General features: G+C 41.0%; 1 protein-coding gene and 1 non-coding gene across 6 annotated transcripts in view; one reads left to right on the top strand and one right to left on the bottom strand.

The window, feature by feature from the left end:
• CAMSAP2 (calmodulin regulated spectrin associated protein family member 2) overlaps positions 1-25,018 on the bottom strand; it is a 124,415-nt gene that overhangs the window by 19,253 nt on the left and 80,144 nt on the right. For 3 of the 5 annotated variants that reach the window (XM_075528804.1, XM_075528791.1, XM_075528798.1), the window contains 6 exons: positions 23,759-23,920; positions 21,875-21,958; positions 11,873-11,905; positions 11,053-11,194; positions 10,571-10,710; positions 903-996 (listed from right to left, as the gene is read on the bottom strand). In XM_075528804.1, coding sequence (XP_075384919.1) covers positions 903-996; positions 10,571-10,710; positions 11,053-11,194; positions 11,873-11,905; positions 21,875-21,958; positions 23,759-23,920 — 655 coding nt within the window. The remainder of the gene's footprint in view (positions 1-902; positions 997-10,570; positions 10,711-11,052; positions 11,195-11,872; positions 11,906-21,874; positions 21,959-23,758; positions 23,921-25,018) is intronic. The other 2 variants (XM_075528802.1, XM_075528803.1) reach the window with 1 other exon arrangement.
• On the top strand, positions 2,977-3,115 carry LOC142437708 (small nucleolar RNA SNORA46). Its single transcript, XR_012782238.1, has one exon. It is a non-coding gene; the product is annotated as a small nucleolar RNA SNORA46 (small nucleolar RNA).

Here is a 25,018-nt window from a genome sequence, read left to right as displayed (position 1 = left end):
AGAACCCGATGGTTCTAAAGGCTAAAATATTAAGAATCAGTAATAACAGATGAAATTTTAAACAGGAGTGGATTTCCCTTCCAAAAGAAGAACCATCTGAGTTTATTCTATTTTGTTTGCGTATAGAACACTTAAAATTAAAAAGACTGATCACCAAATCATTTACAGGTCAACTGTAAAACAGAGATGTGAATATAAGGGTGCAAGGAAACTAGATGAACAGAAACAGAACAACCAGAACAGAATGACGAGAATATTCATGCACTGTGAAGAATGTAATCCAGGCCATGGAACAATGTGTGTAGAAATTTGTTGAATGGGCACTGTGGTAATTACATAATCTGCTGTTAATTTGAGATTTAGGAGTAAAGAGGTGGAGTTGAGCCTGTCAATCAGGTCACAGCCTGATGACCTCATTTGGAGGTACTAAGGAGATAACTAACTCGCTGGAGGCAGGACACATACTGACTCTCTGGAAGACATTGCAGCTGACAAGACACATAGAGCTATGCTAGTGCCCTGAGCTGGAGAAGCCACGTGGAGAGTCCTGCCAGTGCTGAGATGCTTATACCGCCACTGGATCCACAAGACTTCCCACCCACTGGCCTATGATCGTCCTGCATTCGACATCATTGCATGTGTTTCCTAAGTCAGAAGAATACTTTATAGATTGATACCGGACATATGGGCTAATATCGGACTTATGGACTTGATCTGGACTGGGCTAGGATGTTTTCTTAGTGCATAAGTACTCTTTATATAAAGCTTTCTTATACACATGAATTTCTCTAGTCCACCCAGACTAACAGAGGAACCTAAACTGCTGTGTAAACCATCACCAAAAAAGGCAATATTAAAAGGAAGGAAGGGTGGAGGAAAGGCGGGAGGGATGGGTTGATTACCTCCTTGTGGGCAGACCACACGTGGCTGCACAAACGATGGCTTCACAACTTCAAACCACCAGAAGAGTTCTGCCATGAACACCAAATAATTACTCTGTAGACGAGAGTGGAGAAAACAAAGGGGAGTATGAATGAGGTAACACGTGACTGCAAGTTCACGATAAAGAACAAGTATTGTTTTACTTATAAAGTAAGGGTTTAAATGTTTTTTTTATTCATCACTGAATCATATTAACTATAGGGTATTAAACCTGGGAAATGGTATATTAGAGCTTATAAGTAAAGCAACTTTTATATATCATCAAACACTACAAAACATGACCATAGCCTCTTTGTAGATTTGTTCTATAGTTCCAGAATGGTGATCTAATTCAGCTGGCACGGCAGTTATCAAGTTATCTAACTTACAGTACTTTAAGACAATGTGCAACGGACTTTTTCCAAAGTAAATACAGATATTTTAAATGGCTCTTCACGTGTGTGACACTCTGAAGAATTGCTATTAAAACATAAAATATATTAAAGCATATATATATTAAGCTTGACCCAGACCTCTAAGAATTTCTCCAAAAAATAATTAGGTATATAGTTCAGTTTGGAGGTTCGAAATACCTAACTTTAGATTACTGTGGGTTTGTTCCTAATAGCTTTAAAAGGTAGTAAAATGTATACATTTAATTTTTTTAAGTTGTTAATAAGAATCAGAATAAGGAGCCCTGGTGGCACTGTGGGCTAGGTGGATGGAGAGCTGCTAACTGCCTTCACTTTGTGGAAGACAGACAGTGAGGCTGTCTACTCCCATAAAAATTTACATCTCGGAAACCACAGAAAGCCTCTAAGTTTGATAGGAGTCAGAACTGACTTGATGACAGTGGGCTGTTCGCAAGAACAAGCCAACAACGTGACTTACTTTTTAGTACGGTATAGACTCGAGTATAAGCCGACCCGCATATCAGCCAAGGTACCTACCTAATTTTATCACAAAAACTGCATTAAAAATGGGCTGAAAAACTTGGCTTATACAAGTGTATACGGTATCAATATTTGAAAATACAAATAATTATTTAAATGGCTTAAAAATTAAAGGATTCTTAAAAGTACATTTGTAATATAAGTCTATATATTTTAATGCATACAAAATGAAAGCTATGAACACGAAGAATTATTTTAATTTCAAGTATTTGCTAAATGTTTTTTAAAATCTGCTTTAATAATTATTTAAAACTCATGTCTTTGACTTTTGGGGTATTTTGTATCAAGTAGATTATTATAAAACAATATTTGTAAGGTAAGATAAAATAATAATTTAGAAATTATTAAGGGTTCATGATCGAGGGGGAGGAGCGGGGAGGGAGGAGGAGGGAAAAAGGGAAATTGAGCTGATCCCAGGAACCCAAGCGGAAGGCGAATTTTGAGAATGATGAGGGCAACGAATGTATAAGGGTGCTTTACTCAATCGATGTATGTATGGATTGTGATAAGAGTTGTATGAGCCCCAATAAAATGATTTATTAAAAAACATTAATATTTGATGAGTAAGGTTTTAATTTCAAATTTCCATTTCACAGGTATCACAGGAAATATGAGTGCTTCCCAATGATGCTTTGCCCTCCTCCCCCTCTTCTTGCTAATGATAAATAAGCCTCAAGGCTCTAAGTTTACACTCCTCTGAGCGAGCTCAGCACCTCTCTTGGCTTTGTTTCTTCCATATTTGAACTTTCAAATATTCCTCTCATGCCTGACAATTCAAGGTTACTGAATATGTGGGAATTGAGGGAAAGAGAAGAATCCAGGTGATTTCTAGGTTCTTATATCTTGAGCAACCTAGAGAACCATTTACTTAAACTCAGGGCCATCCAGGCGATGCCGACTCACAGCGACCCTACAGGACAGGGTAGAACTGCCCCTGGGGCGGTTCCATGACTTAGCCTAGTCTTTCTCCCTCAGAGCACCTGGTGGTTTGAACTCCTGACCTTACCCTTTACTGAGATGGAGAGACATGAGAGAAAACACCTGCTGGGAAGTTGTAGGAGGATCCCTAGGATAGAGATATTCCACAGAAATTTAAGTGGACAGAGCTACACGTAAACCAATGGATGGGCATTTTCCCCATTCTCAGTTCCGCTGTAGTGCTAACCGATTTCCCTGGCTCTTCTTCTCCAGGCATAGCTGACTGCCAGTTGGCTGTTGTTTTGTGGAGTGAAGGAACACAGTTTTAAAAAAATAATAATAAAAAATTTAAAACACAACGAAATTTAAGTGAATATGTCATGTAAGTATCTGAGTATGATCCTAGAGTGTTACAGAGGACAGGGCACGGCGGTGTACAGCATTTGGTTGGCTTCCTATTTTACTGTTAGCATTTATTTTTTAAAATAGAAATCCCGACATACTGTGTTAAGACCCAAACTTAAACCTACTGCGACTGGGTCAATTCTAACTCACAGTGACTATGTAGTACACAGAACTCCTCAGGACTTCCCAGACTGTCAATCTTTAGGGGAGCAGACAGCCTCATCTGTCTCCCAAGCAGTGCCTGGTGGATTCAAACTGCTGGCTTTGTAGTGAGCAACCTGCTGCATAACCTACACCATTACCAGGGCTCCTTACTGTATTAAGAAGTCATTAAAATTTGTGATTTTTACAAAGAAATGACATTGTGTCCATACTTCCCAAGGTTCTTTGATGAACCTCAGCCCAGTTGCTTCCTCGGAAATACTGTATTTTTAATTATATTTCTTCCTTTCTCCTATATAAGTTTCCCCCACTATCCAAAAGTAGTGTTCCTAGAAAACCTTTCATGGGGCAAAACAGTGAAGCAAAAAAGCAACGAGAACTTCTAAGGAAAGAAATGTTAGGATCCCTAACCCTACACCAAATCATAGCACATAACACATAAAACCTAAAATAACACTAACATGTGATGTTCAAAGTTATGGCAACTGGATGCCAAGCCTCCTCCAGGGAAGCAGCTTGGCAATGGCCCTGCTCTGGGGAGGCCGCAGCCAAACACCCGCTGAACACTAGTTTTTGTCACCCCTTCAGATTTGGTTCAGGTGGCAAAACCAGGTACTGAAGTAGGTTTTGAGTAAAAGTGAAATGGTGGGTTTTTTTGGGGACTCTTAGCTATTTACCTCTCAACAGCCTCCTTCCTACTTGACTTTCAAATATGTCCATTAGAAACAAAGCACTCAGTCAACAACTCGCCCATTGTTCAACAGGTCCTCACACCTCCACCTCTTCACAAACTGCTCTGTAAAGCAGGCTTATACCACAGGTTCCCAAACTTAATTTGTCCCACTACCTCCTCTTCAGAAAGAAAACCAAAACCTCAGCCGCCTGCTAGCAATGAAAGACTTTCATTCAGAGCACACAGACCAGGATAAAGTACTTTTGCAGGCCCCTGGGTGGTCCCAGGGTCCCCCAGGGAGCAGTCCCGCCATCTTTGGGAAACACTGGTTTATGCGAACAATTCCCATTTGATTATTCTCCCTACACCCGGATCCACTCCAGCCTGGCATCCTTCCTCTAAAACAGTACTTGCTAAAATCACCTATGACTTCCAGCAAACAGGAACTTTGTAGTTTTTACCTTACTTGACTTCTCACCTTTTTGAAAACTATCCCCCATGCCCATCAGCTAGCATGCAATCCAAACGTACAGACGTCACTCATGCGTGCGTGGCCTGCTGAGCAGTTCCTCTTGCGTATCTCAAAGGCTCCTCAAATACATGACATCCAAAACCCAACAAGTGATCTTCTTTGTACATCTGCCTTGACTCCAGTCCCATGTCCCATCTCACGGAATGGCACCAATATCCCAAACCTTAAAAATGCCCTGCTCCATACCACCTTCCCTTCTATCCAATTCATCAACAAAGATTGCAGACGTGGCACCTCAAATCTCTCTGGAATCAACGTTTCTCCGTCTTCATAACAACGCTGATTCAACCTGCTCTCTCTCAACCCTTCAAACACACAGCCTTTTCTCTAGCTTAAGAACAAACTTCAAAATGGCACACACCTAGGGGGACCTAGGGGGAAAGGGGAAACTTACTCTCTATGGTCTCTAAGAGACTGCTTGCTTGGTCCCTTTGTCTCTCTTTAGCTCCATCTAACACCCCACTCTTCCCAGTTACCTAGCTTACCCATCAGACAGTAAGATGGAGTTTATGGTCATCACTGTATCTTCAGAGTTCACTCAGTAAACACTGAATGGGGATATATACATAATAAAAAAACACCAGTAGGTAAAACATCAAAGCAGATACTAGTAACTGGTTACATAACTAGTGATTACATTTTTACTTTATAGGATACTTTTTAAAGTTAAGGTATAAAATTAATTTCCAAGTACTGGTGCTGGGCTACACTCTATTGTTCGTACAGATATAGATATATTAAGGCAGACTATACTTTCTGGGCAAAAACACGGTTTAAGTGCTAAATAATAATCTGCTGACATAACTGTGCTTGGCCACACGGTGTCAGTAAAGTAAAAATAATTTTCCCAGTATAACCAAAGCTGACGAAGATGTTGATTTTCTTCCTGAGTTTATGCGATGACTACATAGCAATCAGTCAGTCATCATAATCCAGGAATGATACCAAATTCATTTCAAGGTGTCTTCCCTCTTTTAATCAAGATGATTATCAAGCATACATGGTAAAAAATGTAAACTAAATATATATATGCCTAACCTTTCCTCTCATATTTCCATAATTAACTCAAAAGAATCCCTTTTTAACAGTTCTGTATATCCCCTCTGTGCATCCATCAACACATATAGCTTTTCATAAATAAATAGGATTAAATTTTAACATATGTATATATTACAGCACGTTAGACTTAATATTTATCACCTGTTTTCTAGACTTAATGTCTTAGAGTAATTTGTGTGTTCGTAAAAAAAAAAACCTATCACATAGACTAAACGAATTATGAAACACTTCCATTATGGTCCCATTAAGATGGACTGCTTCCATCATTTCATCATCATGAACCACCCTGATATTATGTCTGCTGGACACCAAACGATTTAGTTAGGTAATGTTCAACTGGCTTCTAAAAAGACCACGCCACTTATACTTTCAGCAAGTGATTCCCTACACCCTCTTGCTATTGTTGGGGCATCAGGTCAATTTCAACTTCTAGCATGTCCGTGTACAAGAGCAGAACCGTCACCCACCCCCACTCTCCTGGCAGGATATAGGCTTTATGGGAGCAGATGTCCGGTGTTGCTCTCATGGAGAAGCTAGGTGGGTAACAGCTGAGCACGGAATTGCCACTGAATTACCTGGCTCCTGACATTGTCATAGAAACTTGTCATTAAAGTTAACTAATTAACAAAGTGAAGCAAAGTGCTGGGGCACCTTTCAAAAACTTCGAGGTTTAAGACATTCAGTTAATTTAAAGATGTGATTCTAATAACTTAGCAAATAATATTGAAAGAGACCAAAGAAAATGTCTTTACATATGAATCATGCCCAAACCAGGTTGATCAACATCAAAACTATTTATTGGGAGTCCAAAGTCTATAACTGAAGCACACAGGTTGACTTCATGTCTCAATGCATTCAGTGAAATGGTTATTTTTCTTGAGAGTATATAAGCGGTACTTAACTTTTTTAGTAAGTATTGTCAGAAAAATCTCTAAGATATATATAAAATATTATTTCCCAATTTTAACAAAAATGAAATAGATATGAAACTTCTGCCAACAAAATTATTTCTCTTCCCATACCATTCTTGGTAAAATATTTTCAAATGCCAAGGCCAACTTTCATAATGCATTTCTTGCGACTTGCCCATGGTGGGGCTGGACTTTCTTTTGCATCCACAGGAGTAGTGAATTACACTCAGAATGCCTTTTCCATGGGCTCCCTCGTCCACTCTGGAAATCCAGAGGTTGGCAAAGGACACATAGAGAATTGAGTGCAGGCTCCCCCATTATCAGTCCCATGAAGGTTGACATCGGAATTAAGATTGTGGTTCATATAAAAGGCTTCATTTAGCCATTTCCCCTCCTTAAATTCCCTTATTCCTGAAACTGTGAAACAGGTGGAAAAAGTCCGCAGGTATGCGGGAGACAAAGGGCCTAGAAGGCAGCATTTCAGAGCTCAGAATTCTCTTTTAGCTCAGAAGCAGATCTACCTGAGGCACGTGCGTTGTCCTTCCCACTAGAGTGGTTCTGAGAAGATCGCCTGCCCTCAACACTGCTAGGTTCTTAATACCCATTTCTTTAAGGAAAGGCACAGCTAAAGGAAGGGTCATTCCTTTGTAAAAGGCCCCTCCCCAGACGGCTTTAGTTTCATTTCCTTTGCTCGCCAAGTCCTGGGACCTCTTCTTCCCAGGCCTATTCCCGCTTTGTTGCATGTCAAAAGTGACTGTACCTTTATTCTCCCACTGTAGCAGGTTCACATGCATTCTATTGTTGTTATTTACTTACAAACCTGACTCTTCAGCTGAGGACAGAGCAATTTCAGGAAGTTCAGTGCCATCAGCACAGGGTTGGCTGTTCGGTCTGTATCCCCAGAACTGAGGACCATGTTGGTACATGGAGACCATCAGTGGACATTTGATGGCTGAATGATTCTCCCAGTCCTAGTACAGTGGCTGGTTTATAAATGGTATCCAGTAATAAACATTACTATGGGTTCTCAAACTTACGTTGTTGCTAGTAGGTAATGGTGAACCAGTTCAGACTCACAATGTCTCGATGTACAACAGAACGAAACAGGGCTCAGTCCTGCACCACCCACACAACTGTGCTGACGCTTGAGCCCATTGTTACGTCACTGGGTCAATCCATCTCGGCAATGGTCTTCCTCTTCTGCACTGCCCTCCACTTCACCAAGCATGACGTCCTTCCCAGAGACGAGTCTCTCTTGATAACAGAGACAAAATCTCATCATTTTGCATTCTGGCTGTCCTTCTTCCAAGATAGAGCTGCTTGTTCTGTTGGCAGTCCACGGGACTTTGAATATTCTTCTCCAGCACCACAATTCAAATGCAATAATTCTTTGGTCTTCCTTATTCAATGTCCAACTTTCACATGCAGAGGAGGTAACCGAAAATACCATGGCTTCAGTCAGGAGCACCTTAGTCCTCAAAGAAACATCCTTGCTTCTCAACATGTTAAAGAGGTTTTGTGCAGACTTACCTAATGCAATGTGTCATTTGCTCTGACTACTGCTTCCATGAGCACTGATTAGGGATCCAAGCAAGGCAAAACCCTTGTTTCATTGATCATGGTTACCCACTTGTGAGGATTCTTTTTTTCTTGACATTGAGCTATAATCCATCATGAAGGCTACAACCCTTGGTCTTCTTCAGCACGGGCTTTAATTCCTCGTCACTCTCAGCAAGCCCAGGTCGGGCCAAGTGCATGCCAAAGGTTGTTAATAGGCCTTCCTCTGATCCTGACGCTGCAGTCCTCATGTGATGGAGCTTCTCTGGCGATCTGCTCAGCATACCGATTGAATACGTATGGCGATTTTAAACCTCGCAGCACTCTCTTGTTCTGTTTGCACAAGTGCATCTTGATCCATGCACAGGTTCTGAATGAGCACCACGAAACAGTTCTGGAGTCCCCATTAGTCTCAAGGTCATCCAGAGTGTGTTATGATCTACACAGTCAAGCCTTGGCGTAGTCGATAAAACACAAGTAAACATCGTTTGTTGACAAACTTGTTTAATGCTGTCCCTGTGTACATTTTAGTAACTTTTCATTCTTTCATTCTGTGGCTCCTTGGAGAGGGCTTTGTTGTAACGATGCATATGCAACAGTTTGTAATTCAGAGCAGCTTCAAACAAACCCCGACGTCCTCCACAAACAACAGATGAGACCAGTTCATTTCGCAATCTGTTTCCAAGGGCATACCAAAACATAAACTGTACCAGGGGCTGCCTGTGCTTTCACATGTATACCATGCAACTTTGACCTTACAGTAAAAAAGCCAAATTTTGGGCTTCAAACAAATGACTTAATAGTTCAAGTAGTACCACACCAACACACACCCCACCCTGCTTGCTTTGGGAACTGGAAACTTAAAAAAAAAAAAAGGAAAAAGAAAACAACTCCCAAAGTTTTTAATGTCCATAATTACGCTGCAGTTCTGTGGTAATTTGAGATTTTATACAATTGTCTATATAATGCATTATAAAACGTTTTTGATTTCTTAATTAACTTTCTGGTTCAAGATTCACATAAAATGTCATACCAAGAGTACTAAAATCATCTCTGAATGGTCAGAAATAATCCTGAAAGCTTAAAAAATATAGTATTCATAACACAATCTAACTTTAAAACCCTGTGATTTTCTGTTTAACATCATTGTAAATAAACTATAAGGAGCGCTTCCAACTGCTTTGGATAATGGAATTCCATGACCTTTGTGAAGTCCTCCTGCACACTCTCCTTACCATTGAGGGAATTATACTAACTGTGTGGAATTTCTATTAGACTTTTTAACAAAAATCTGAATGCACACGTGGCCCACAGTCAAAAGATAATACAAGTGATAAGCACAATAATAGGAGGGGGCTTCCGAAGTTTCACAGAAAAGTGGAATTTCCCCACAAACCTTCTGAAGCCCCTTCGTATGTGACCTAGTGAGTGTAAGTAAAGTGAGTTCTCTGTTGGGCTCAATGACTCAGTTTCCTCCTCAGTGAAATAAGCAAGGATATCACTAACGCTATATACTGTAAGGAGGTCACGGCTGCTCCACAGAAGACGAGACTGTCCCCTCCGTGCCCCTCAGAAACCTCAGGGAGCAGTTCCACTCTGTCCTGGAGGCTCCTGTGAGTTGTAATGGACTTGACAGCAGTGGGCATGACCTGACCAACCGAGAACAAACTCACTGCCACTGAGTGATTCCAGCTCATAGTGATCCTGTTTGTTATGTATATTTATCCTTTCAATTATTAAGCATATAATTTTATTTTTCAATTAAGTCAAATCTGTTTAATTAAAACACCTAAAGTCTCCAAGTACACAAGGTCTTTATTACTAAAAAGAAGGAGTCTTGTTACTTGTTAGTTGCAGAAGCTCAGGTGGAGCAGTGGTTAAAGCCCTGGGCTCTTAACTAAAAGGCGGGCAGTTCAAGCCCACGAGCTGCTCTTTCGGAGAACGAGGTAGCCATCTGTTTCTGTAAAGGTAACAGCCTCGGAAATTCTACAGAGAAGCCTGACTCTATCTTTATCTTAGTGGTTCTCAACCTAGTTCCTCATGTTGTGGTGACCCCCAACCATAAAATTATTTTCGTTGTTATTTCATAACTGCAATTTTGCTACTATTATGAATCGGGTAACCCCTGTGAAAGGGTTGTTCAACCCCCAAAGGGGTCACGATCCAAAAGTTGAGAACCACTGCTCTATGTAATAGGCTCAACTACGAGTTCTCCAGAAACATTCACTGGCTCGTCTCCCCAACACGAGGACAATAGATCAATTTTGTACCGTAAATTAAAATAATTTTTTGCACTGTAAGACAAATCTTTAACTAGTAATATATTTAGAAGTACAAAGTAAGCACACACAAAAAAGCTCTTTTGATTGATAATACAGTTAATCTGTAAACTTAAGGTGGCCAGACCATTCATATGTCTGCTAAGTCCCTTCCTCACAAATGTTAAGAAAGCAAAAGAAAAGGAAACAATTCAGTTCACCTTTATGGAGGAAGCCGCGTAGAGCATATCTTCAAGGCTGAAATGGCAACACTGGTTCAGGTATTCTTGGCAAAATTCTTGAATCAGCTGCAGGTTATACAGGCTATCAGCCAAAGACATGGTTTCTTTCAAACAAATGTCTTCAAATAGGAAAAGAGTAAGATGATTACTTGGGGTTAATTTGAAAATATAGTATTCCATATCCACTTTGTAATTTAGTGACTTAAGACCAGATAAACAAATATGTAAGATGTGTAACACCCACACCCACACACAGAAATATAATGGTCATTTTACAAGAAGACATAGAAACCAAGCCTACTCTTCAGTATTACCTTCTTTAAGAATTACATATAAATTTCCCTTTATAAAGGGTCTTCATTCTTAAACATTACTGCTCTAAGTATTTATTACCATTTTGTTCTGTTGTGAACTGACCCTCTAGCACCTGGTAACAACCACCATCCCCGGGGAAGACTTACCCTCTAGCCTGACAACGCCCGGGCAGTAGAAATGAACAAGGGCAGCTAGGGCGCAGCCATCTGTGCCGTCCTTCAACAAATTTTCTACCAATGGAATGCAAGGCAGTTGCTTAAGCAACGTTTGCTCTTTCCTATAACGAGCCTATGCAGTCAAAAAGAGATAGAAACATAAGATGCATTATAAATCCACTGTCTGCAGACATTCCCTGCTCATCCGATGCAATTAGAAATTTAAAAGGAACATTGTGTTTTCTATATTTCAACATTATGGTATAATTCCATAATAATTTTTAATTCCAAAGGCTATAAGATACTTTTTAAGTGTTCTAACCATACAGATTTAATCCTGACAGGCTTATCTTTCGAATCAAGTTAGCATTCAATAAGCTTATGTCAAACAATGGCGAGAATGCAGAGAGAGGACCCGTCACATTTTAATCTCCTAAGGATTATCCCTGCACTTCAGGCTGAAAAGGAGGGGGGTGATTATGTAACAACAATCATGTATTCATGCAATTCAAATTTCCTTTCTTAAAATGGTTGCAAATTAAGCAGAACGCACATTCATAGTTCTACTTGCTTACTCATAGTCTGTCAAATATTGATTAGCAAAAGGATGCTTTCTCTTCAAGTCATTTCTCCACTCTGGCTAGATTTTGATGTTTGCATTTTATATTATGATCACATACCTTAAAATCCAATCTCTATGCAGTGACTACCTGAATTATACAAAACGATCACCCCCATAAGACATCAACAGTAGTCTCATTCTACAATGAACAGTTCTGAAGAGCAAATTGAAGCAGCTGGGCAAACTTACTGGAACCAGTTTCCAAAACCATTTGGAAGGAGACTTCAGAGGAGCAGCAGAAAAAGGGAAAGCAAAAAGCAAAGGGAAAATTCATCAGAATCAGTTTCCATTAAAAAGTACTAATAAAGCTTCTGATAACAGAGTCCCATGTTTAGTTGTCATAATATTTTAAAAATGTAAATTAATGGTTTCGTTAAAAGGGGTACAGGTTACTAATGATATATGCCACCACCCCCTTAGTCTTGTCTCTCTCCTCCTAAGAGAAGTCATTTTTTGGAAACCTGGCCACTGGTCAGAGGGAATTCTCTGGAGGTTTAATGTACATGGGGATGCTGCCAATTTTGTATATTCATAGTCATGGATAGCATTCTGCAAACCGGGTGCTCAGAATTTAAGCTCTAATACTATTCCCTCTCTGATCCTGGATTTCATGATTTACAATCTTAGGCTCGCACAGGTTGGGGCACTTCTAAATCCAATGTGGACCTAGCTAACACCTCTTTATATGGCTGCTTATTTTGAGACAAACCTTTAACATTCCAGATGCTGTTCTTTCTGATATCTGGGCGCCATCTGATTTCTTCACATTTTGCTATAGCTTCTGTATCTTCATGAGGGTAAGCATTGAGTAGGGCAGGGGTTCTCAAATTGCGGCCCGCGGGCCACATGCGGCCCACCGAGGACATTTATCTAGCCCGCAGGGTGTTTTTCCCCCCTTTTGTTTTTTTTTACTTCAAAATATGTGCAGTGTGCACAGGAATTTGTCGATAGATTTTTTTAACTATAGTTTGGCCCCCCCAATGGGTCTGAGGGACGGACAGTTAACTGGACCCATTTAAAAAGTTTGAGAACCCCTGGAGTAGGGTGACATCATAATAAAAAATTTAGATTATGGACTATTCTTAACAGGAGACAGTTTGTAACAGGAGGGCTCAAGACACTCCACATTTACCCTAAAATGTTCAACAACAGGATTTCTACTAAGACCGATTACTCAACATTCTTCCTGCCTCTCCACTGGCCTAATTTAGTGACAGGAATCCGACTACAGGGAAACTGAATATATAAATGATTTCAAGGAAACAAACAATCTGAAGGATACAAGATTTTAAAATGTAAATGCACTCAAACAGAATAAATAATTCAACTATGTATGCTTCTATACTCAGGCTTCAGAAAGGTCAACTCTTTAGCACAAGTTCCTTGCTGACCGACAGCAACCCTGAAGGACAGAGTAGACGGAGTGGGAGTTTTTTGGGCTACAAATCTGTACAGAAGCAGACTGCGACATCTTTCTCCCACGACTGGTGGCCTCAAACCGCTGACCTTTATGTTAGCGGCAAGTATTTTCACCTTTGTGCCACCAGGTCAGAATCAAGTTGGTGGCAGTGGTTTTGGTTCCTTCAGAGAATTCATCGAAGTGAAATCCCACATCTTACTTTAAGATGTAGCCAATTATGAAGAAAAGAGGTTTTTGCAAGACCATGAATAACAGTGAAGAAAAAGTGAGGGCTTGATGGAGTGCACTCTTCAGAATGGATTACAAGTCAGTGGAAGGAAGATCAAAATCCTCACAAGTGATAACATGATAAATGGAGAAAGACTGAAGTGGTCAAGGATTGTGTCTAGTTGGGATCCACAATCAGTGCTCATGGAAGTAGACCTCACGAGACCAAAAGGCATGTTGCATTGCAAAAATCTGCTGCACAAGTCCTCTTCAGAGTACTGAAAAGCAAGTGTGCCCGGCCCAGGTCATGGTATTTTCAATGGTCTCATATGCATATGACATTGAATAAGGGTAAGTGAAGAAAAATCAAGGAATATTGGAAGTACCATGGACTGCCAAAAGGACAAACACATCTATCTTGGAAGAAGTACAGCCAGAATGCTCCTCAGAAGTAATTATGGCTAGGCTTCATCTCACATACTTTGGACATGTTACCAGGAGAGACTAGTCCCTGTAGAAGAACATGATACTTGGTCAAGTGGCGGGGGACACAAAAAGTGGAAGGCCCTCAACAAAATAGGTTGACAGTGGCTGCAACAATGGGCTCAAGCACAGGAACAATTGTGAGGGTGGCCCAGGCCCAGCGAATGTTTCATTCTCTTCTGGCTCACCCTGACTTTTGGCTAGTTGTCTTAGGACCTACCTCAATGAGTCGGAATCGACAGGATGGTGGTCAGTTTGTTTCTTTTTAGGACGTGACATCAGTACCTCCCAGTAATTCTCTGTCTTATAAAGGATATGAAGCCCCTCACAGTAAACAATTTGGCTTTTGTTCCTAGTTTCTGGAAGCCAGGCCATCCCTGACACCAATGAAGGCAGACTGGCCAAGTCAAGTGCAGCAAGGATAATGCAGCCGCAGCACGGGGCCAGCACACAATGCGATGCGATAAGGGCCCTGGAACAGAAGGGGCAGGGACTGCACGTGAAGTGAAGTGTGTCATCCACCACACAGTGGAGGAGGAGATGGCAGATGGCGGCCTTCTCGGACTGGGTTGACACAGCCGGTGACAAAGTGGTCCTGACAGCAGTCTTCCTCTGGACCCTACAGTCACTGACAAGTGGGACAATTTCTAAACCTCCTACGGATACTCTCAGTCCATTCTGGGAGGAGGTTGGTTTAAGCACTGGAGACCTCAAGAAGTTGGGATCCTTCCGGGAAGTTAGCATCAGAGCAGTGACCTGTCATCTCATGTGCCAGGCTGCTGAATCTCTTGAGTTGCTGCAGGCCTAGAAATTGCATAGGACTGTTGATAGGAACGTAAAGTGGTATAAACTCCTATTGAACCATCATCCATACGGTATTCAAAGGACAGCACTCACCTCGTGCTAAACTCAGAAGGCAGGAAGGGACAAGAAAAGAGGAGGAACAGACATGGTGAAGATCAGGAGGAAGTAGAACAGTAGGGATTGAATTCAATGCCACAAAATAAAGTGTGTACGGCCTGTTGAATGGGAAACCACTATGCTTTTAAACATTTACCCAAATCACTTAAAAGAGTAGGGGGGAGTCCTCAAAAAACAGAAGAATGGGGATATCCAAGGGACATCAAAGCCAAACTTTTTTGAAAGAGCTCCAATGGACACAGCTGGAACAGTGCGAGCAAGAAAATAATATGGTAATAGATTGTATCCCAAAGTATAAAATAAATCCAATGAATACAGACGGATATAACTGCTTTAAAAAATGGGAGAGAAGACACAAATCTCTAAAAAAATTCAAAATAGTGTGTGTACTCTATTCAGGAAGTGAGCTTAATTTCTTTCCCCTTGAATGTGCATTGGATAAACCCACTCCCACACATGAAAATAGCAAGTTTACAAGAGAGAACCTGACAAACACACCGTAACCAATTGAGCAAAGTTAACATCACTAATCTCATCATGCTGAGATCATGTATCCCTGATATGTGTGATGAACAGACACCTCATCTTCGTGGTAATACGGTAAATATAAAAGCCAAATCAAATGATGCATCAAAAAATTACCTACTATATTGTCCCCACCCTCAGCCAGTCCTGGGGCTTTGGGGCTCGGCTCCAGGGGACTCCCTCTGGGACATGGGGGTGCAGTGAATGGTGTGACCCTCTGCTGGGCGTGCCGACACAGTAGGGTATGCTGGGCCCCTCTAGGGTTTCCCCTATGGGATCCAATACATTTGTTCCCTTCGGCTTAAAAAAAATTATCTACTATAGCAGATCAAGAAGTACTGATATGTTTATATATGTATTTGCATTAGACAAGGGCACAGCTCCAGGTTATAAATCAGTATTTTCCAAAGTATGTTCCAAAGAACATAATCCTAGAAAAGGCCAGTATAGGCTACCTATAAAGGAATTCAAAGATCAAACACATTTGAGTAAGAGTAAGCTCATCAGCTAGACGGGCTTTGCCCCAACCCTTTCAAGCACTAAACTGGGTTGTAAAATTCTTAAGTTAGTGTAAACCAGGCAGCATTTCCCAAATGTATCTGACTTCAGAACCTTTTTCTCACACAGTACCCTGAAGTTACATTCTTCAAAGAAACGGAGTTTGAGAAGAAGAAAAAAAGTAGGTTATAGTTTTTAATTGCTAAGGAATTTTGGTCAAGAAAGAATTCACATGGGCTCAAGTAATCATGCAAAGCTATAAAACCATTCACCTATGTTTCCACGGGGGAAAGTATAATCTATTTGGATTCTACACCTTCCAGTGAGAAGCAATTAGGGTTCATTAATAGTCTTTTCCCCAGAGGTAATTCCTTCATCGCATGCCCACTCCATGTGAAATACCAGGCAAGTATTTCTCTTTAAAAAGTGTCACATGTCACACTGAGTAAACATATATCTTTAACATTTTGATAAACATTGAACTTTACTCAATATTTCGATAGTATTATAAACTTACAAATTCAAACCCATGAATTAACAGCAAGGACAAAGTTCAGAGGGTTCGAGCGGAGGAGGGATGGAAACAGGAAACAGGGAAAGAGCTGGGATAAGTGATGCTGCCTTGTGGGAACTGCAATCAATGAGATGAGACAAAACGCAAAGGGATTGTTGAAAGGAAAACTGATCTGCTCGGTGAGCCTTAACCCACTGCACAATAAAAAGTTAATAAAAACAAAAAGAACCTACCTTACCAAAGTGGTCTTATCATTACTTCTCCAAGATGCGTTTTATTTACAACTGTCGGTCTCTGTTCATGTTGTTTCCCTAAGCAAAGACCACAACTCCTCTATGAAAACCTGGCTAAGGGCCAAATCCTTTCACTTATTTCACACCGACAGTTATCGGCAATACACCCATATAAAGGAATGTTTATGAGGACCATGTACTTGCTATATTCACTAAACTTTTGTTTTGAGTCCCTAACATTTATTAATTGTGGAAGACATTGAGATGCTTTACATTTATTCATAGAATTCAGGAGCCATTTAATCCTGCTTTGTAATTTGTATAGAGAAAGAAAATGAGGCCCAGAGCAGGCACATGCCTCTGCAGAGACCCTGAAGCCACTAGAGGCCGAATGATTCTGATGGGGGTCCCGTGCTCTTTTCACGAGCCCACACTCTACGCAAACTCTTTAAAAGACTACAAGAAATAAATACGTAAGTAAAAGACTCGACGGCGGACCTCCCGTCCTACTGACTACAAACTACAGAGATTTTTTTGGACTACAGGGATCTTTAAAGCAGGGCCAACAAATGGAGCAAGTAAAAAATGTACTGTGTAATGTTTGGCACCTACTTATATTATAAAATTATTTGCTCTCTGAAATACAAATTTTACAGGCCAACCTTTTTTATCTGTCAACCTTGTTTTGAGGCAAAAGGATGATTAGAAGCAAAATTTTTCAAACAGAGAAAATAAATGTTTAAGCAAAACATTTTCCTAGGGTGTGACACTATTTTATTTATTTTGGGGTTGCCATGCTCCTTCTTTATCGGGTGCGGACCAGGTGAACATGGTCTCAGGGAAGCTGGGTGGTGAAGGGTGGACCCCTCTACCCAACATGCCACTGGAGACAGCAGTCCTCTTGCAGACTTGGCCCTGAGCACCACCCCCCACCCCCAACCAAGTAGGTTGCACTGCTTCCTGCAGGAGGCCTAGCCTCAAGATGAGCCGCAGAAGGGGCAACTCACACACCTTGCAGGGAGGTGGGCAATCCTTTGGGCAAGAGCTCAGCTCCCAGCACAGGACTGGCCTCAGCAGATGGCCACTGGCTGCCACAGGGGATTCCAGCATCTCTTACCTTAAGGCCTCACCCCCTCACTGTTGTTCTGACAGTTCCTGCCCACAGAGTACAGCCGGCAGACTGCGCATTCTGCAGGCACAGTTCACCCTGGGTGGGGCCCAGGCCACACTTCCCCCAGGTGGACCCTGACTTCACAGGCTCAGCTAACGCTGGGGAGGTGGAGGGAATAAGAGCAGGCTACAGCCTTGGGTTCCTGTGTCTGAGGGCAAAAGAGGGCCTGGGGCAGTAAAGGCTGGAACAGCCATCTTCACACACCAGGCACATGCCAGGGTCCCAGCCCATCTCAGGATGTGGCACGATTCTAAATGTCTAAGAAAAATAACTATAACATTAAGATGTATGTATGATCACTCGTGATCTATATCTGTTTCTTACTCCAGATATCAATCAACCAAATAATCAGAAATATATTATTAGAGCATCTAATATCTTCAGAACATACCTTTGCAATTTTAGTCTTGATCCACAAACACTAATAATATGCACTAAAGTACCCATCAGTAAATGCATATATTTCATCAAGAAGATGGGTACAAGAAGAAACTTCATCAAACCAGATTTAGTTTTCCATTACTCGTGAACATCTGATTTGAGGGTAACAGAACAAGGACAAAAGTAAGGTATGCTGCTCATGCAACGCCCTGAATTCTGCGTAAGTACTATGGACCAGCGTTGGACTAGAGAGCTGGGCATCTGAGGGTGCTTCACTAGGCAGGCTGGCTGAAGAAGGCGGTGGGAATGGCAACTCTTACCAATTGCACACCAGTAAGAAAGGACACATCAATGTATTCCTCATCCCGAAAGTAGCAAAGGGTTAGGGCTGAAAATCAAGAATAGGCTGATTATATTTCCAGGTATATTAAAAACCAACCATCTCAACGTTGGTTGACAACAGAGCAAGAATCCTGTCCTTTGTTGATTCTGAGTGTATGGATATTTCTTCATATAGACGCTATCAACACTTGCAGTAAAGTTATGGGGAAATAACACTTTTTCCCATTCTAACAAGGAAAAATATAAAATTAATTCGAAAATACATTTTAAAATGCCATGTGGGTGGGGAGTTAGTCCAGTCTGAAGCCCCGCCGGTGGGAGACAAACCAAGAAGGGAACATAACAGATCAACAACGGGAGCAAAGCTACAAAGCCCCCGAGGAGCCCCCAAAACAGACCTCAGGCTAGGAGGCGCAGCTCCCGGAATTCCCCCAGGACCAGTGGAAAGAGTGTCACAAAGGTCAGTGCACAGACCTGGAATTATGTATGCTTTTTTGTTTGTTTGTTTGCTGATGATTACCTTTTTGTTTGGTCTCTGTAAATGTTGGTTTGCCTACTTATATAAGATAGACATGGGAAGCAAGTCTGAGGAGAAAGCAATGGGACTGACAGTTCCAGAGAGGCTTGGGGGGGGGGGGGGGGAAGGAGGTGAAGCAATGGAGCAGTGAGCAAACAACGCATAGACACGGGAACAACTAGGGAATTAAAATCAACAATTAGGAAGATGTAGAGATCCTGGGATGTTGGAGCAAGAGCAATCTAGCTGAGAAGAATTACTAAGAGGCAGAAGAAAGGTGAGCACAATGGTGTGACAGGAAGAAAGTAAAAGGAAACAGAGGAAAGATCTAGGAAGCAAAGCTATGGTTAGAGGCATAAGCATAGATGTGTGCATATGTAAATACATTAATTCATAAAAATAGAGATATTGGTCTATGTACATGTTTATATAGTAATACACTGAGGTAGTGGATGGATTTCAGGCCTCTGCTCATGTCCTCCCTCAATGCAAGAAGACTTTGTTCTAACAACGTGGCATTCCGTGATGCTCATCCTCACGGCACAATCACTGAAGACAAATGGGTGCACAAGCAAATGTGGGGAAGAAAGCGGATGGTGCCTGGCTATCAAATGATACAGTGTCTGGGGTCTTAAAAGCACCAGAAGACCCCAAACAAACAAAAAATCCATACTGTTGAGAACGGGGGGTGAGGGGGATGGTGGTTTCAGAGCAGAGGCTCAAAACCCATCTGTAAACAATGGAACATATCCTTACAGAAGGGTCACAAGGAAGGGATGAGTCAGTACAGCACTGATCAAACACACAATATTCCTCTGGTTCCTTGAGGCTTCCTCACCCACCACTGTCATGACCTCAGTCCCGCCTTTCACTGCCAGTTAGACTGGAGCATGTGCACAGGTCCAGATAAGAGATCACAACACACGGAATCCAGGAACAGGAAGGGGAGCAGCGATAACAGGAGGGTAGGGGAGAGGAGGAAAGAAAGTGTGTATCTACACATAACTCCACCCCCACCCCAAGGGGACAAACAACAGAAACCATGGGGGAAGGGAGACAGTGGTGTAAGATATGAAAATAATAACAATAATAATTTATAAATTATCACGGGATCACAAGAGGGCGGGGGCGGAGCTGATACCAAGGGCTCAATGGAAAGTAAATGTTTAGAAAATAATGATGGCAACATAAATATGCTTGATACAACTGATGTATGGATTGTTATAAGAGCTGTAAGAGCCCCCAATAAAATGATCTTTTAATAAAAATAAATATAATGCTTGTATATTCAGTTTAAAATGTGTACTAATCTAAGTATTTAAAGGTAATCACATTTATGAAAGGGCTTTTAAAAGTTCATGGAAAACAGAATGAAAAAAGAACGGAGTTTCCCCACAAACTCTTTGAAGACCCTTCATGCTAATTACTTACTACCTTGCTCCATCAACAAATGTTAGTTGCATGTTTAATATGTGCAGCAGCATGGGGCTAGAGGCTAGGAAACACTCATAGTAGCACAAGTAGCATCTAGACCCCATGGTGCTTGGTTTCGCAAAGCTCACTTAATCTGGTTGTCTGGGATATGAACAGCATTCCCCCCCCCCCCCCCCACGGAAATAACGCTAACTGTGCTTAATTTATCAGCATGTAAGGAGCTGTGGCAGTGCAGAGGTTAAGCACTAAACGGCTAACTGAAAGGCCAGTAGTTTGAACCCACGAGACGGTCTGCAGGAGAAAAACAAAATACACATGTATAGTTGCCGTTTATGTTGCTGAAATGAGGTATTTGCAATCAATCCATACATAGAATACTACCATATATACTCATGTATAAGCTGAGTTTTTCAGTATAATTTTAATGTAGTTTTTGTGGAAAAATTAGGTGTCTCGACTGATATTAGGGTCAGCTAATACTCAAGTATATACAGTAAATAATTTACCTATTTGATATGTAATATATAAGATTTCCATGGAAATTTTTCATTAGTGCTGTAATTTAGGATAGTATCATTTTAGTATTTTTCCATGATGAAGTTACAGATTTAATCTTAAACCATAATTAAGAAACAGGATTCTTTACATCTCCAAGCGAAGGTTGAAACTCCCATGGTAAGGGGACAAGAGTGGAAGGACACTAATAGGGACCCGCGTTGGGGGGAAAGGGAGTAGAAAAAGAGACAAGTTGATGGAAGTCAGGGCAACAGCACACTGTTATCTGATGTGTTAGGAAGAGAGGACATTTCCATTCTGATCTTTGTCTTCTTAGGGTAGTTATCAGTGACACGTAGCATTAGCCCCAAATGAAGAAGGCTCACTTAATGTTCCATGCAAAAATGAAGAGACTTAAGATAATCCGGATGGAAAAATCAGACCTCCGATTAATTATAGGGTAGGTATTACAATTCAATTCAAATACTATACATTTTAAAATGGCTCTGGTGATAAAAAATGTGAAAAGCCATACTATTTTGCAGCAAATATACTTTTTATCTTAGTTAATGACAAATCCACAATTAAGTTTTCAAAGAAGAAAATTCTATAAGCCTGTGGAAGGACTTGTAGATACTGACTTTGAGCAGTTTTTCTTTCTTCACAGAATAACATTATGGACCATTTATAGTATCGGAAAGGTGGGTTTAAAGGCTGGTCTTATTATAAGTCCATCATAAAAGGCTGAGACATTTGAAATGTATTCTTATTGGTTCACGTGCTTTACCAATCCCAGGCAAAACAATTATATTTTTCCAAAAGCACCGGAGAAATCAAGTTCTATTCTCATTAACAATTCTTCATAAACACCATCATCCAGTTGATCTCCATTGTATACTTCAGTTTACTTTGTGGAATAATTTTCTGGGCCAGGCAGCATCACTAAGTAGTTATTTAAAGAACCGCGCCTACCACTCTTTCCCAAATTAACGCACAGATAGGAGCACCTCTAGAGTCACACGATGGCATTTTTTCCTTTGAGGCACATACCTTTTGACCTCCTGCAGATTCAACAGTGTGATGTTCTTTCAATTTCTGTTCTTGCTCCATTATGTCTTTCAAATGTTCATTTACCTTAAAATATAAAAATTTTAATTTCAATGTATACTCTAATATGACAATAAATAGCATGCAGATAAAATGTCTATGATGGATATCCCAACGTCAAATATCAATACCACTCATATGAAAACTAAATTTTTCCAGAAATAAAAAGTAGTTAATATTCTGAAATTAACTCATTAACTGAACAAATATTTATCACCAACAGTATGTCAAGAACTGCTAACTTTAGTTTTAATGTATGTGAGCAACTCAAGAATTTAAAAAATTTCAAGGTACTTATGAAAGCACTCATCCACAGCTTAGAGGCAAGTCATATGAAAAGGTCTTGAGGACTTATGTATTAGAGAGCAAAACAACATATAAACAATTGCTCTGGGAGCATGAGTTAGCTCAAAAGGAATTGCTAAGATGATATATGAAAGAAAGTATACATCAGTGAGCCTGAAGCGCGGGAAAACAAACTGCTGAGGGCTGCACTACTGAGCTGACAGAGTGCTGAGTGTCCACGCGAAGTTTGTGAACTTCAAGCGAAACCAGCCCAATCCCTCAACAGGATTTCTTTCGCAACATTTACCTGCACAGTTGCCAGGTGAGAGTAGCAGGTAGGACACTTCTACCTGGAAGGTTGGAAGGGCTCAATCAGGGCTCTACCCAAAGAAGGTCAAGGAGGGGAAAGGAGGCAGAAAAACAGACAGTACGTGCAAGAATTAAAGTTCAAAAGCGAGAAGTTGAAAATATTTAAGTAGTAGGGAGGGAGTAAAAAGCAAGTGACTTGTCATGGCAGGAAGAACTGTTTAAGAATGTGAAGTCCAACGAATGTACAAATGTGCTGTATACTATCGATGTATGTATGGATTATGACAAGAGTTGTATGAGTCCCCAATAAAATGATTTAAAAAAATGTGAAGTCTGCAATAGAAAGTGAAAGTCTCACAGCGTCTGATGTAATCATGATTTTCTGTAGCTGGGAAAAGGATCACTAACGCTAAACAGGTAAACTATGGGGGCCAATGTTGAGTGAGCCTTCTTCATCAGCAGTGGTAGTATGGGCAACGATGAAGTAAAAGCACCTGGCACACCGGCTTCTTGCTACAGCATTCAAGGAAGAACATCTGCACATACAACCTCCTTTATGTCTGCTCAGTGCCTGCCCATAGACTGGGTTTTAGGGTAAACTATTTGGAGTAAATGGAAGTGCACTGAGATTTAATTTCTCAAATTGGCAAAGGAGTGAACAACTGGCTATTTATGCATCTTCAGAACACAAAAAAGAAGAATCCACTATCCACATCAAGCAAATCTAAGAATCCCTAATTGCAAGTGAGAGAAGATTATTCATTTTTAGATCAAAATAAATCCACCACACTAACTAGCTACTGTACTGTGAGCTTCCTAATAATCTGGTAGGAACTGTGATTATAAAAACTCACTGTCATACTCAGTCAGTTCTGGCTCACATCAACCTATCCAGGGTTTCTGAGACTCCATCTTTATGGGAGCAGACAGCCTCATCATTTTCCTGCTGAGTGGCTGGCGGTTTTGAACTGCTAACCATTTGGTTAGCAGCACAATGCTTATCCCACAGAAACTATGGGATACTGCTACCAAGATGACAGGTATAGAAACTGATTTTCCTCGTTTTAACACTTTTTTTTACATACTGACGGATCGAAAGAAATCGGATGTTTTAAGCGTTAGCTTTCAACTTGGATTGAAAACAGAAGACATAAGGAAATGACAATGTCCCACTTGGGGTTTCACGGTTTATGTTAACGAGACTCCTCTTTACTTCAGTAATTCCAATCCTACCTTATTTATCCAGTACATGACAGCATCCTCAATATCATAGGGCAGGTCCGTTGCTTGAACAAAGGCTGAGTACTGTTGGGCACACGCAATTACCTTCTCGACACTGACCATTTCCACAGTGTATGCCATCATCAGGGTGTCTACCATGGCCAAATGTGCACTCTGAAAACACAAACCAAACAGGAATGCACGGTTTTAAAACTGCACTTAGAAATGGCGGTTTTCATATTTTTAAGTTAACAGTACTTTAACAAGCAAGAGAATTAAGACTTTAGAAGAGGGGAATGCGGATGCATAAAGAGCGGACGCTAAAGAGAAACCGAGTGAGTCAAAGCAATCTGCCATCCAAGTACTTCCCCGGGTCTGTGCCATCTCTTACCCTCATGATCTCCTGCTCAAGCCTGCTCCTTTTCCTACTCTTGGTTCCGGCCAAAGCAAAATCATTTCGTTGACGACACAATTTACAAACTTCAGGATCATCTCTGACTAGCCTTTTTTCTTCCTTCTTCACATTCACATACCGGGGTTTTAAAAATACTAAACATTATAGTAAAACTTCATGGATTCTACCTCTAAAATCTCTCTCTCAAATCTCCCCTCTTCCTCATTCTGACTGCCTCACCAGTCCAGTTTAGATCATCTACATTTCTATAGAACTGGCAGTAAGTCAGTCAACCAGCCCTCCCTCCCAGCCACCACCATCCCCCACCCCCTGAAAAAAAAAATCCTTTGAACTAATTTTCCTGCCGTTGTTAACTGTTTCCTCTTCCTGTTCATCCAGGATTTTCTGTTGGCGTTCCCCCTCCTGTCTTCAACAAACAAGGTTATTTATAGGAAGGTTTGGGGGAGAAAGGCAGCTTCCACTCCCAGAAAGAGTTACAGACTTAGACACTCACGGGGCAGTTCTACCCTGTCCCACAGAGCATACTGAGTCAGCAGTGAATGGATGTCAGTGATGTGTTTGTCTGTTTATTTATGATGCTTTAAAAAAAATTCTAAACATCGCATACAAAGTCTGTAAAAGGGCCTCTCCCTAGCACCATTACCCCAGTGATAACTAGTTTGGTAAAGATTTTAAAAAGAATAAAAGTAACCTACCCTCAGTAGGCAGGAGCCCTGGTAGCACAGTGTGGTAAGCTCTGGACAGTAAATTGAGAGGTTGGCGGTCTTCAAACACAACACTGCCTTCCTCCCTCTAGGGCTAACACAATTATGGGACTATTGGGTCCAAGGACAAACCCATTGTTAGGTTTTTCTCTA

The sequence above is a fragment of the Tenrec ecaudatus genome, chromosome 1 (assembly GCF_050624435.1).
Source record: "Tenrec ecaudatus isolate mTenEca1 chromosome 1, mTenEca1.hap1, whole genome shotgun sequence".
Classification (NCBI taxonomy): Eukaryota; Metazoa; Chordata; class Mammalia; order Afrosoricida; family Tenrecidae; genus Tenrec; species Tenrec ecaudatus.
Note: the sequence above shows the minus strand (reverse complement) of the source record. Positions and strands in the feature narration are given on the sequence as shown.